We start from the raw sequence: 13,525 nt of genomic DNA on the forward strand, positions 1-13,525 counted from the left end.
GCATCTTATGGGGCAAAAAATACGGTAATTGTATGGTTATATGTGTTCTGCAATATCACAGAATTTTGCTATTGAGAACATCATTCACAGTGTAGAGAACCTTAAAAGGTAAAGGGACCCCTGACCATTAGGTCCAGTCGTGGCCGACTCTCGGGTTGCGGCGCTCATCTCGCTTTATTGGCTGAGGGAGCTGGCGTACACCTTCCGGGTCATGTGGCCAGCATAACTAAGCCGCTTCTGGCGAACCAGAGCAGCGCACGGAAACGCCATTTACCTTCCTGCCGGAGCGGTACCTATTTATCTACTTGCACATTGACGTGCTTTCAAACTGCTAGGTTGGCAGGAGCTGGGACCGAACAACGGGAGGTCACCCCGTCACGGGGATTCGAACCGCCAACCTTCTGACCGGCAAGTCCTAGGCTCTGTGGTTTAACCCACAGCGCCATCCGCGTCCCTTGTAGAGAACCTTAGGTGGTGATTTTTGCTTTTGGTTTTTTTTAAAAAAGAGGTTTCTAGCCTTTAAGATTGGGCAGACAGAACTGAAAGCCAGGACAGCGAACCAGCAGTGAAACTCCCCAAAGTAGGACAGAGCTTCTGTTAATCTTTTGACTTTCCTCAAAAGTGCTAGGTGTAGAATAAATTTATGCAAACCCAGGAAAACATGTCGGGTTTGCACCATCACTGGAAGAGACAGAACACAGCTTTCAGAAGTGCAGAGTCTGGGGAGATCTTGATTCATGGGATGTCTGGGAGGCAAAACGTTCCTTACCTTCTCCCGCACAGTCTTGCAAAAGGCCATGTCTGGGTCTGTGTCGTCCAAGGTGAAGACGTTGTGCTGGGGCAGCTCCTGGCGCAGAGTTTCCCCTCGCAGCAAATAGGCCTGAGAGATGTAGGGGACGTTCCACACTCCGCTGTAGGAAGAGAAGAGGGAGAGGAGAATTCTCAGTAAGAAGGTAAGCGGCCATCGTTTTCTATTCTGCCCTCTAGTCGTCGCATGTGGCAGATTCCCTTCCACCGCAGCTCGCCTTCTTCCCAAAACTATTCGTTTCGCTGGCAGATCTATGTAACTTACATAAGTTATGCAACTATGAAAAAGAAAATTCCTCTTCCCTCCTGTCCCTTCTTTCCTTTTGTGTCATGTCACTGTAAGCCTGTGGGCAGGAACTGCCTTGTTTAAATGAACTGCAAGTAAGCCCACAGGGAACTTTTTTGCTGAAGAGCTGGGCACGAAAAGAGCCTCCTGGATCAGGCCAATATAATAATAATAATAATAATAATAATAATAATAATAATAATAATAATAATTTATTTATACCCCGCCCTTCCCGGTTCAAAAACCAGGCTCAGGGTGGCTAACAACAAATTTAAAACACTTAATTATAAAAGCAGCATAAAATACAGTATAAAAACATGAATAACAATAAAAATCAAAAATCAATTTAGGGGAAATAAGCATTAGATAATCCCCAGGGCTAGCTGGCTGAATTGGTCCTACTTGGGCCAGCGAGGAGGCCAGGGGAGAATTAGCTGTGGGGTCTCAGAGCGGGTAATCTTCATAAAAGGGGAGGGGGAGGGAAGAGAAGGGAAATAAAAGATCAGGCTGAATTCAAATTAAAGGCCATGCGGAATAGCTCTGTCTTACAGGCCCGACGGAAGGAGGTTAAGTCCTGAAGGGCCCTAGTCTCATGGGGCAGAGCATTCCACCAGGTCGGAGCCATCACTGAAAAGGCCCTGGCCCTGGCCCTGGCGGAGGATAGTCTGACTTCCTTAGGGCCCGGGATCTCTAAACTATGGTTGTTCATGGACCTTAAGGTCCTCTCTTCAGGGCATACCAGGAGAGGAGGTCCCGTAGATAGCCCACCTTTGCCCCATCCACATGGTGTTTGGGGCCCACTTCATAACTTTTTTTCGGGTACATATCTGTATTTTGGCTGTGCCACTGTTGTGACCCACCTTATCTCAGGCCGTGACCCAGCAAGGGGTCCCAACCCTTCAGCTTAAAGACCAAAAGCTTTAAATATACAAATGAAAATTTTGGGAGCGAAGCAGGTGTCAGTATCTCAGCTCACAGTCAGAGGTAACTGGCCTCCCCCGGGCAAACTGAGTGAGATACTTGTTGACCTTCCGTCTGCGTCTCCCGGCAGGCAAGGTCGTAAATCGGCGATTCTCCTCGTTAGACGCGAGACGAACACACCCTCTGCTTCTCTCCCTGCTTTCCCCCCCCAGGGAGGGGAAATGAGACAGACAGGAGTCTATTTACATGGCTTTTATTCCTGTCATTCAGCAGTACATAGAAACGTGACTGCACCTTCCAGACTCCAACAGAAGAGTCACAACTCCTCCCCTGTGCTTCCAGCACAGGTCATATGACACTCTGAGCTAACATCCGGTGCTCAGTACAGAGAATAGACTCCCCCTTTTCCCCAACAGTACAGTTTGAGACAACAACATCCTGTTTTGCTTTCCAGCCACCTGCAGCTGGCTTTTGCATTGCTGCTTTTATCCAACAGCAGGACCCTCCTATATTAATACCACTCCAAGATCTTCAAATGAAGAGCAGTGTATAAATTTAATAAATAAACACTAATAATAATTCTTCTTCCCACCCGGTTCTGACCACGACTCACATCCTCTTGCCCTGGACCAATTCCACGTAGTCCTCTGAGCGTGCATAATATTCATCGGGGCTAAGCGCCCCCCAGAAGTTGGACCAAAGCTTGCCGTGGCGCGACATCATCGGAGCGATTACCTTCCTGGATCGCGGAGGGGGAAAGAAGCAAAAGAGAAGTCGTTTATGGGGAGATGGGGGGCAGGAGAAATGCTGTACAAATGGTTTTATAAAAGGCTCCAGAGGACGGAAAGGGAAGCATTGCTTACTTGTTCTCCTGGATCAATATCTGCAAGATATCCGGGTTTGCCACGACCACGTCAGCATCCAGGCTAAAGTAGTAGTCACAGGTGGGGTCTTGGCGGCAGAGGTCCCTGTTGCACACGAAGAAATTGGAAATTGTCAGAACGGATTGAGAACATTTCTATTCTTACGGGAGAAAATTCCACAGTTTAACTATGGACTTTTACTGCCTTCCTCTGCTTTTACTTACATGGCCATGTCTCTTGCCTCCCCTTGGCTCAGCTCCTCCTCTGGACCGACAAGCTTGATGCTCTCAAAGGCCCCACGAAGCTGCTCCCACTCGGCTTCGATGTGCGGCTCATGATACACCTCCTGCAAAACGTTGGGACATGTTAAATGAGCCTCCCTAGCAGGGAAGCAGAGTCTCCCTGGCGTTGCCACATTCTGACAAAGCAGATAGTTCCTGCGCCTTTACATCCAGGCCAGAACAGGAGATCAAAATGCCACAGATGCAGCGGAACCTCAGAATGCCTGGGTTCAAAAAATCCCCCCCCCCAACAGACCTGTCACATCAGTGCCATACATTTAAAGCTCTATTCTACCACTTTAGACACTCCTGGCTTCTCACAAAGCATCCTGGGAAAGTGTGGTTTGTTGAGGGAGCCAAGAGCTGTGAGGTGACCCCTCGTTCGCCTCTCAGAACTACAATTCCCCGAGTTCCCCGGGAAGAAGGATTGTCAAACCAGTCTGGGAAACAGATTCAGGTAGGTAGCAGTGTTGGTCTGATGCAGTAGAAATACATAAATAATGATGATGATGATGATGATGATGATGATGATGATTGTCCTGTAGCACCTTAGAGACCAACTAAGTTTGTTCTTGGTATACCAAGAACAAACTTAGTTGGTCTCTAAGGTGCTCTGGACAATTTTTTAATTTTTTTATATATTCAATCTGGGAAATGTAGCTCGGCAAAGGAAATAGGGGTCTCCTAGCAATTCTCAGTGTTCATAGCAAACTACAGTTCCCAGTATGCTTTGAGGGAAGCCGTAACTGTTAAAGTTGGTATCATAGTGATTTAAATGTCTAGTTCAGAGACCGCCACCAGTTACCTAGCTTATTAATTTGCCTGGAGGCACTGATACGTATCAGTATTTTAACACTTCAAATGACTTAAGATATTGTTGTTAATTTTCCTTAGTGATAATTTTATCCCTTTATCATTTTGTAAACTACTTTGAGGTGTCCTTTTTTTTTTACAGTCAAGGAGCATAGAAATTTTACAAAGCAAATAAAATAAATAATTAGGGCATCACATGCAAATGAGCATATGCAAATTTGTGCCATGGGTCCCAAGTCCTTTAAGAAGCTATGACAACTCTCCCCCCCCCATGCTGTTTATCTGATGGTCTAATTAGACCTGAGCTTTAGATGTAAAATAAGGATTAGCCTACGGTTAGGGACAGCACAAAATACCTCACCTTTGCAGGGTGTGTGTGTGTGTGTGTGTACACAACTCACGTGATTGTGGATGAAGAGCTGGAGATGAGAGTACGGATAATTCAAGGTCAAGAGACGCTGAAGAAACTGAGGCAGAAAGGGTGTGGGCTGCTCGATGAACACACCCAGAAGCGCACGTGGATACGATTCTTCCTGCAAAAAGGAGAGGGAACAGGAAAGGTGAGCTCAAATATGAACCTCCAGAAGCCCACTCTCAAACACTCCTCTCGCAGGGACCAGCAAGGGGAGGCAGTTGCCTCAGGTGAAAGAAGCAGTGGAGGGTGTGTGTGCCCCTAGGCTTTGCTTCCTGCCTCCAAGTAGACCTACCACCCCCCAGATATAGAGGAGGGCATCATTTCATCGACAGCAGCTCAGTTCGCTTCTGTATGAGGAGCAAGAGGGAAGCCATTTTGTCCTTTGCCTCAGGCGGTCAAAAAATGTCTTGGGCTGGCCTTGCCGCTCCCTCAACACCTTCCCCCGCTTCCAGCCTCACAGCTGATTCTTCTGCATCCCGATTCATCATCCGACTCACCGGTAAGCCTGACAGATCCAAGAGGCCTTCGTCACAAACTTCGCAGCCCCCCTCATAGGTCCAGGTGTTGGGGATGTAGTTTCCCAGATAGTTCAGCTGCAGCTGCAGGAATGGAAGGAGAAGGCAAGAACACCAGTCAGCAAGATGAGGGGAGGGGCCCCTAACACCCCCCAACCTGAATTCTTCTTTGTGGGTTTTGCCACCATGAGTAATGTAAGCTTGGGAGCCTGCTTCCCTTCCCAGATATCGGACAATGTTTCAAGACTGGTTTGGCTACAAAGCCCAGAGGCAAATTGAAATGCGGCATCCATATTGTTTATTTGTGCTTTTATCCCGCTTTTCTTCTGTCCGTTGGCCTAAGTGGGGTCTCCCATCCAGACACGGACCAAGCATGGACCTGCTTAGCTTCAGCAAGCTGGCTGCAGACTCCCAGCCCCAAGGAATAAGGTCTTCTTCAACCAAGGGGCATGGCCAGGAGAGGAGCTGTTCAAATACCTTGGTGGGCCCGTTGCCATGGATGACGACAGGAAAGGTGTCGTAAGCGACGTTCCGGGCGCGCACTCGGGTCCGTTCGAATTTCAGAACTACCTCGTCTGTTAAGAAGGAGGATGGAATAAAGAGTATGGGACAAACTGAATCTCTGCTCCCCCAAGCAAACACCATGTTTCCCCTTGCAGAAATGGTCCACCACACAGTGGGAATTATTGCGATCTGCAGCTTGCCTCGTGACTATGAAGTTTCAAACATGCAGATCAAGGGGAGCTAGGCAACATTTGCACCATACATTTAAATGGGAATGTACCACATTTTAAAGCATCACGATACCACTTTAAAGTCATAGCTTTCCCCCCAAAAAAGCATTCTGGGATATGCAGTTTGTTAAGGATGCTGAGCAGACCCCTATTCCCCTCACAGAGCTACAATCAAGCCCTCTTCCCAGGGAATTCTGGGAATTGTAGCTCTGGAATAGGGGCCTCCAAGCAGCACCCTTAGCAAACTACAGCTCCCAGAATCCTTTGGGGGAAACCGCGACTGTTTAAGGTGGCATCACGGTGCTGTAAATGTACGGTTCTGGCTGCCCTACTGATGTGTTCACTCATAGACAACCAGAACACTGCTACAGAAAATATCAACCACTCACCGATGGCACCATTCAAGTTCTGGAAGATTTTTGACTTATGATCCAGCGTGATCTTATGTTTCTCCTAGGGAGACAGGAAGGAGGAGATAAGAACAGAAGCCTCCCCTTACATAATCATAATCTTCCATCAAAACGCTACAGTGACAAAGCACCCATCGAGTGCCACTATAAACACAAATCCAGCAAGGATTTATATGTCCTATCTATTTATAAATTCACTGTGCTTGCAGTATCAGACTAGGACCTGGGAGAAACAGAGTTCAATCCCCAGTCAGCCATGAGACTCACCTTGAGCCAGTCACTCACTCTCACCCACCCTGTGGAACTCCCTCCCACCAGATGTCAAAGAGAAGAACTACCACCAGACTTTTAGAAGACATCTGAAGGCAGCTCTGTTTAGGGAAGATTTTAATGTTTAACAGACCACTGTATTTTAATACTTTGTTGGAAGCTGCCCAGGGTGGCTGGGGAGACTCAGCCAGATGGGCGGAGTATAAATAATAATAATAATTATTATTATCATCATCACCATCATCCCACCCTACCTTACAGGATTGTTGTGAGGATTAAACAAGGAGGGGGTAGAACTAAAAATACCACCTTGACCTCCTTGAGGGGAAAGGTGGGATATAGGTGCAACAAATAATAAATGTCCATTGCTTTCCATTGCGACGGTGTCCTTTCTTTTAGCAGATCAAGATGATCAGGTGAGAGCAAAAACTGCAAGGGTTTTAGCGGGGGCAATTAGAATAAGATCTATTACAGTTATATCTTGGCTTTCGAACAGCCTAGTTCTTGAATGTTTTGGCTCCCGAACGATCAAAACCTGGAAGTGACTGTTCTGGTTTTCGAGCGTTCTTTTGGAAGCTGAACATCCAATGTGGCTTCCGATTGGCTGCAGGAGTTTCCTGCAGCCAATCAGAAATCACGCTTTGGTTTTCAAACGCTTTGGAAGTCAAACGGACTTCCGGAACGGATTCTGTTCGACTTCCAAGGTACAACTGCATTTGATTATTGACGTAACCCCTTTAAAATGTATTTTCTATAGTTACGTTTCTACCTCTATCTTCAGTACATTTTATTTTATTTTATTTTATTGCTAATGGCTAGTGGCTGATACAAATAAAGATTCTTCTGATTCTTGCTTTCCATGCGTCTGCTCAGAGCATGATGGACATTGGATAGAAAGCTTTATTTACCTATTAAAAATGGGTAACCTGCCTTTCTGTGAAGTGGTGAACAAGGTCCGTCCCATCCCAAGACTTTAGCTCCCAGCTTTTGAGCCAGAGAAATGAATGTGCAGAGTTTTTCTGAGAATCCGGTCCTGCTGCTTTGCAAGGGCATCAGATTTCAGTTTCCCAGCTGCTGTTGAAAGCAGCTTAAGATGGTCAACTCAGAGGCCTCCACGTGTCCCTTCCACAGGCAGCAGGGGAGTCTTTTAAAGCCCTCCAGATTGTGTCAGGACTCCAGCTCCCATCAGCCACAGCCAGCACGGCCAGCTGTCGGGAATGATGGGAGTTGTAGTCCGGCAGTGCTCTGAGGGCCACAGGGTTCCTCATCTTTATTTCTCAAGGGCAGCAAAGACTCACCCACCCGCCCCAACAGACTCACCCGCAAGGCAGGATCCAAGTAAATGCGTGTGTAGAAGAGCTGGTCGTCGTCGTCATCTTTGTACTTCCAGAGCTGGACGATGCGGTTGATGGTGGGGGCGTAGCCAATGAACCCTGAGGCAGAGAGACACCAGTTTTGGGATTTTTGAGGGGGTACGTGCTGTTTCAAGCCTACCCTTGTAGCCTTAAGGCAGGAGTAGGATACCTTTTTATCCCAAGGGCCACATTCCCTTCTGGCAACCTTCTGGAGGCCATGTCCCAGCAGGCAGAAGCAAAAGTGGCTGGGCCGATCTATGTTACCTTTGCAGAATAGGCTAGTTTCTGTATATACACACACACAGAGAGATACACACACACTTCTCCACAAGCAAGAGGGATTCTCAGAGCTCAAAACACATTCCAGCCAGGCTAAATTCCTCAAGGTGTGCCTGAGGGGTCAGTAAGAATTCCAAGAGACAGGTAGAAAGGCCAGGAGGGTTGCATTTGGTCTTTAGGCCTGAGCTTCCCAGCCCACCTTAATAACTAGAAACTTTTTTTTTTTTTAAGTAAAGCAGGAATTCTCAGAATGCCACCGCACCACTGGAAGGCAAGCACCTGGCCTGTTGAAAACAGAGTCTTGCTGCTGTTACTCGCAGGGCACTTTCAAAGCACACCTAAGTTACAATCCTGGCTCACTTCCAGAAGGGCAGTGGCAGCAGAATCCTAGCTGGAGTCAGCAGGACAGTTACAGAAGCTCCTGCCAGAAGGTGCTAAGAAGCCAGTCATCAATCAGGCCCTGTTACACTCACATTTGCTGTGCAAGCTTGTAATCTAGCATCTAAAAGATAAAGATAAAGGACCCCGATAGTTAAGTCCAGTCGCAGACGACTCTGGGGTTGCGGCGCTCATCTCACTTTACAGGCCGAGGGAGCCGGCCTTTGTCCACAGTTTTTCTGGGTCATGTGGCCAGTATGACTAAGCAGTGCATGGAAACACCGCTTACTTTCCTGCCGAAGCAGTACCTATTTATCTACTTGCACTTTTTGACGTGCTTTTGAACTGCTAGGTTGGAAGGAACTGGGACTGAGCAAAGGGAGCTCACTCAGTTGCGGGGATTCGAACCACCAACCTTCTGATCGGCAAGCCCAAGAGGCTCAGTGGTTTAGACCACAGCACCACCCGCGCCCCCAAATTCTAGCATCTAGTATAAACTATTAAATAGCTTTTACGCTCAGTTCCCTCTGCTCCAAGCTTCTAGTCCATATGGCTGTAGATATAAGCTTGCAAGCGCGTGAGCAGCAAATAGCTAGAACCTCAAGCAGAAAGAAAGCGGTAACAGTACTTTTCGGGACAGAAGAGTAGGTCTTTATAGCCCCAGTGAGCATCTCATTCCTTCTTCCAATATAATGCTTTCCTCGGGCTACATACACTACAGGTTACATATGCTTCAGGTTACAAACTCCACTAACCCAGAAATATTACCTCGGGTTAAGAACTTTGCTTCAGGATGAGAACAGAAATCGTGCTCCGGCAGCGTGGCAGCAGTGGGAGGCCCCATTAGCTAAAGTGGTCTTCAGGTTAAGAACAATTTCAGGTTAAGTATGGACCTCCAGAACGAATTAAGTTCTTAACCTGAGGTACCACTGTATAATGCTTTCCTTCTTAAGTTTCACCTACCCATCCAAACCCGCACAGCTTGCTAAAGAAACGCTGTATTATTTGGAAACCTGGCACTTGGCAACGGAATATTAATTGTGCAAAACCCATGTGCATCTTTCCTTAATTGATTCCAGTAGCAGATTCCAGTGGGCCTTCCTAGCACAGAATTCAAGTTACTTTGCTAAATGGGGAGTTGGAGGGGGACAAGGGAAGGGAAGCTGGCCTTTTACCTCCAGAGTTCAGAAAGCGTTTTCCCACGCCCACCGGCGGGTACTTCTCAGCCAGCGACCACTCTGGCCAGCAGAAGCTTTCCGCCGAGAAGACCACGTTGCTCTTGAACTGCAGGAACTTCCAGAGGAGTTCGATGGGGCTGCCTGCCAGGATCACATCGTAGCTGGGAAGTAGACAAGATGGCAGATTGAGAGCTTTTAGCGAGGGGCCTCAGGTGAGCAAGGCAATGCTTTATCGTGAGGCTGGGACTGCAAGTTCAGCCTGTGGCCGTCTCCAGGAAAAGAGCATGCCCATTTATAATTACTAACAGTACTCATTCAACATTTTATAGAGTCCTAGAACTGCAGAGCTGGAAGGGACCCAGGGGGTCATCTAGTCCAACCCCCAGAAAATGCAGGAATCAAAGTCTAAAGAAGCCCTGGCAGATGGCCATCCAACCTCTGCTTATAAACCTCCAATAAATGAGAGTCCATCAAATTCTGAGAGAGTCCGTTCCACTGTCGAGCAGCTCTTACCATCATAAAGTTCTTCCTGGTGTTTAGTCAGAAGCTCCTTTATTGCAATGGGATCCATTCGTTCGGGTCGTACCCTCTGGAGAATACAAGCTTGCTGCATCTTCCATGGGGCAGCCCTTTAGTTATTTGAAAATGGCTATCCTATCACCTCTTAGTCTCCTCTTTTCCAGGCTAAACATACCCAGCTCCTTCAACCGTTGGCCATCAGCCTTTTTGGTTTCCAGACACTTTATCTTCTTGGTTGCCCATCAGTTTCAATCGCCCTGTGAGGTTGGCTAGGCTAGAATTGACCTGCCCAAAGCTACCAAACCAGCTTCTATTACCAAGTGGGGGGATTTGAACACAGCTCTTCTCATGTCACCCATTAAAGTGTGGTAAGTCACAAATATCTGGGTGGGAATTAAATGGTCGGCTGCCCCTCTTCCTCAGAGAATGGATATCCCCATCCCAAGCTTCAGTTTCCTCCTGTTTCCATGCCCACCCCCACTTTCCTCCCTTCAAAAGGAAAAGACCCTGACCTCCCCATCACTCCTTTATCAGGTAAAGTGCAACACCAACTTATTTCCTCGTGACCTGCACAGCTAATATATTATATCCTCATCTCACCTGCTCTGAGTTTGGGGGCCCACGCAGGCAGAAGAGAAAGAAAAGAAAAGTAAAGAAGTGCAACGAAATGAACAGATCAAACATGTAAGTGTTAAGTTTCACAACAACCCTGCAACGTAGGCCTCCCTCACAGTCAAGTTGTTGCGACTGGCATAGAGAGAATCTGTGAGCTCACCTGTCTACAAACATGACAATTAAGTCCTCCTCATTGGCATGTTTTTTCATTTCCGCCTTCAGCCAGCGGACCTTCTGTCCTCCGCCGACCGTCCGAGCAACGTCCCCACCCTTCCAGTCTTCTCCTAGGCCGAGAGTCTGGGAGACGACAACAGCACAAAAGCAACAGGGGTGGAAATTTGTTATTTTCCTCTAAAGCAAAACTGTCCTTTGAACTGATAATGCCTCTTCCACCTTGCCTGGGTGGAACAGGGCCGGCCCACTCACGAGACAAAGTGAGGCGACCGCCTCAGGCGGCAAGATCCACAAGGCCAACAGAGCCATCTTCCGAGGAATGGGCTGCTTGCTGCTGTGGTAGCAACGGCAGCGATGGGACATTTCTTGGAGGCTGGATCTGCTGCCTCCATGACAGTCCCACCCAAGCCACTTCTACAGCGGCCTCTTGAAGAGGAGACGCTGATGGTCACCCACCCCAGTGGCACCATTTTGTGGTTCTCCTCAGGTGCCAAAACGTCTTGGGGCTGCCCTGGGATGGAATCAGTGGCATAGCGTGGGGGGTGCAGGGGGGGGGCGGCCGCACCGGGCGCAACATCTGGGGGTTAGGGTTAGGGGGCGCAAATCCACTGGTTAGGGGGCGCAAATCCACTGGTTAGGGGGCGCAAATCCACGGGTTAGGGGGCGCAAATTACTTGCCTTGCCCGGGGTGCTGACAACCCACGCTACGCCACTGGATGGAATATAGCCTACTGTGCAAAGGCAAGAATCTCATCTGCTGCTCTGCCACCTTTGCCTCTGTCCCCTCTCCCATCAATTCACATGTGGCCCCTGGAAGGTTTCCTGTAAGGAAATGTGGCCCTCAAGCTCAGAAAGGTTTTCCCTGGCCGCTGCAATACAGTCATGCCCCATGAGGTACCAGAGAATAAGACTGCTGAGGTAATCCAGGGACAGTTAAATTAAGAGCTGAAATTTGGCTCTACATTCTACCTCCCCCCCCCCCTCAAATGTTTTTATTATTTTAATGGAAAGGAAATATCTGCTATTTTCAGAGTTTCTCACACCTTGACAGTGTAGTTGAAGTACTTGGCCGTCCGTAGGAAGCGCTGGTAACCCTCTGTCTCATCTGTGGCAGCTGTCAGTACCAGGAGTTTGCCTGAAAATAGGAACACACATTCCCCAAATAGAGTCAGGAATGGAAACCAGAGGATGTACATATATAAACTGCACCTTGGCTATCAAAGCCAGGATCTATCTCGGGTTCTAAAAAAAGCTAGGTAGGAATTAAGAATGCTTTCCCACCCCCCAAGCCAGTTCCTCAAAAGCAGAAGATGGCACCATAAGTGCATATTTCCCCTGAAGATTTTTGGAAGCATTCACAGATTGAACAAATCCAGCAATCGTAGAAAATTTAGTAAGAGCTCTTTGTGGAGAAGCGAAGTGTTTGGACACATGAACATGGAAATTTAATATTGTTAGCCCATTCTTCCCTGGAGGACTTCAGGATTGAAACCAGGCTTTTGGCTGACTGACATCCGATACCCTTTTAAATGTGTGTGTGTGTGGGGAATTTATTGGTTTGTTTTTGTTTTCTATTATGTCTTTTGTGAATTTTATATCTTATTCCTATGTTGTGAACCGACCTGAGTGCTATGGCTATAGGGTGGTATGCAAATAATAATAATATTAAAAGCTCTTTTTACACCAGATCCACTTAGGGTTACCCAGCACAGAAAGAGCTTTTAACCCTTGCCTGGGTTTGGATGTGCAGGATTTTCCTGTATACACAGAACCCTTGGAAGTGAACCCCCACCTAAGATGGGATCCTACAGTGTAAATCAACAGTGCAAATTGTGAAAGTGGGTCCCATGTTGCAGCTTGGTGAGCATGTGTCAGAGATGGGTCTTGGTTCTGGACCAGTTGAAGACCACCGCATGACACTATGCCCAGATTTCACCTCAGGAACCCTCCAACTGAAGGTTTCTAAACTCTTCTCTACTACTGAGAGCTCAGCTTACCAAAGTGTCCCCTCCTCTCTCAGTAGCACATCTCCCTCTGTCTACCTTCTCACAAGCTATCACATTCCTGGTGATTAAGTGCTGGAAAAGATGCTCTTCCAATCCTTGCAGGGAGGAGAGAGGCCCAGGGGGAGAGCAGGGGGAGAGCGGAGGAGATCTACACCACCGGGATCCCTGCTAACAGGAGCAAAGATTTTGCGCGCTCAGGCAGGCAGGCGTGTTTGGATTGGACCCAGATTCAGATCGCACCAGAGCCACGAACTACACGTATTCCGGGCGTCGGCTGCAAGCGTGTTGAGTAAGCAGAGAAGCTTCCCAAAATCAACACTGCTAGTAGTAGCCAAGGCCAGGCGCGATGTGACCCGCTCTTTCGCTGACTCGCTCTTACGCACCAAAGGAAAGAAAGAATTTTGGTTTGCAGGCCGGCATCTAACCAGGCGAGAGAGATCTGGTCAAATAAGCGTTGTGCATTTGAAAAAGCATGAACTTTTCAACGCAGATGTTTTTTTAACCATCAACTGGTTTGCTAAAGAACACTAATTACAAATAAACTCTTGGTTATAGTGCAGCCAGTAGATATGATAATGATTCCATTTGTATTTAAAAGATGGGAAGCAAGGTTTCCCTCTAAATGCAAGTCAGTCACGGGGCCATTTCTCTCCCGGGCTTTTGTGCAGGAACACTTGGGTCAGCCTACGCAGCCTTCCCAAACCTT

The 13,525-nt window shown here is 47.7% G+C and overlaps 1 protein-coding gene and 1 long non-coding RNA gene across 4 annotated transcripts in view; one reads left to right on the forward strand and one right to left on the reverse strand.

Moving 5' to 3' along the window:
• PLOD3 (procollagen-lysine,2-oxoglutarate 5-dioxygenase 3) overlaps positions 1-13,525 on the reverse strand; it is a 38,583-nt gene that overhangs the window by 8,255 nt on the left and 16,803 nt on the right. Inside the window, exons 2-14 of one of the 3 annotated variants that reach the window (XM_082195798.1) lie at positions 11,857-11,948; positions 10,800-10,936; positions 9,503-9,666; positions 7,636-7,748; positions 6,025-6,088; positions 5,379-5,476; positions 4,884-4,985; positions 4,373-4,504; positions 3,102-3,223; positions 2,878-2,982; positions 2,628-2,753; positions 467-911; positions 41-100 (exon numbers count right to left, since the gene is read on the reverse strand). In XM_082195798.1, coding sequence (XP_082051924.1) covers positions 56-100; positions 467-911; positions 2,628-2,753; positions 2,878-2,982; positions 3,102-3,223; positions 4,373-4,504; positions 4,884-4,985; positions 5,379-5,476; positions 6,025-6,088; positions 7,636-7,748; positions 9,503-9,666; positions 10,800-10,936; positions 11,857-11,948 — 1,745 coding nt within the window. In that variant the 3' untranslated portion in view covers positions 41-55. Of the gene's footprint in view, positions 1-40; positions 101-394; positions 912-2,627; positions 2,754-2,877; positions 2,983-3,101; positions 3,224-4,372; positions 4,505-4,883; positions 4,986-5,378; positions 5,477-6,024; positions 6,089-7,635; positions 7,749-9,502; positions 9,667-10,799; positions 10,937-11,856; positions 11,949-13,525 lie in introns of those variants that run through there. The other 2 variants (XM_082195797.1, XM_082195799.1) reach the window with 2 other exon arrangements.
• Positions 10,280-13,378, forward strand: LOC309516929. The gene is made up of 2 exons (XR_014213071.1): positions 10,280-10,558; positions 12,922-13,378. It is a non-coding gene; the product is annotated as an uncharacterized lncRNA (long non-coding RNA).

This window comes from Podarcis vaucheri (genome assembly GCF_965113315.1).
Source record: "Podarcis vaucheri genome assembly, chromosome: 13".
Classification (NCBI taxonomy): Eukaryota; Metazoa; Chordata; class Lepidosauria; order Squamata; family Lacertidae; genus Podarcis; species Podarcis vaucheri.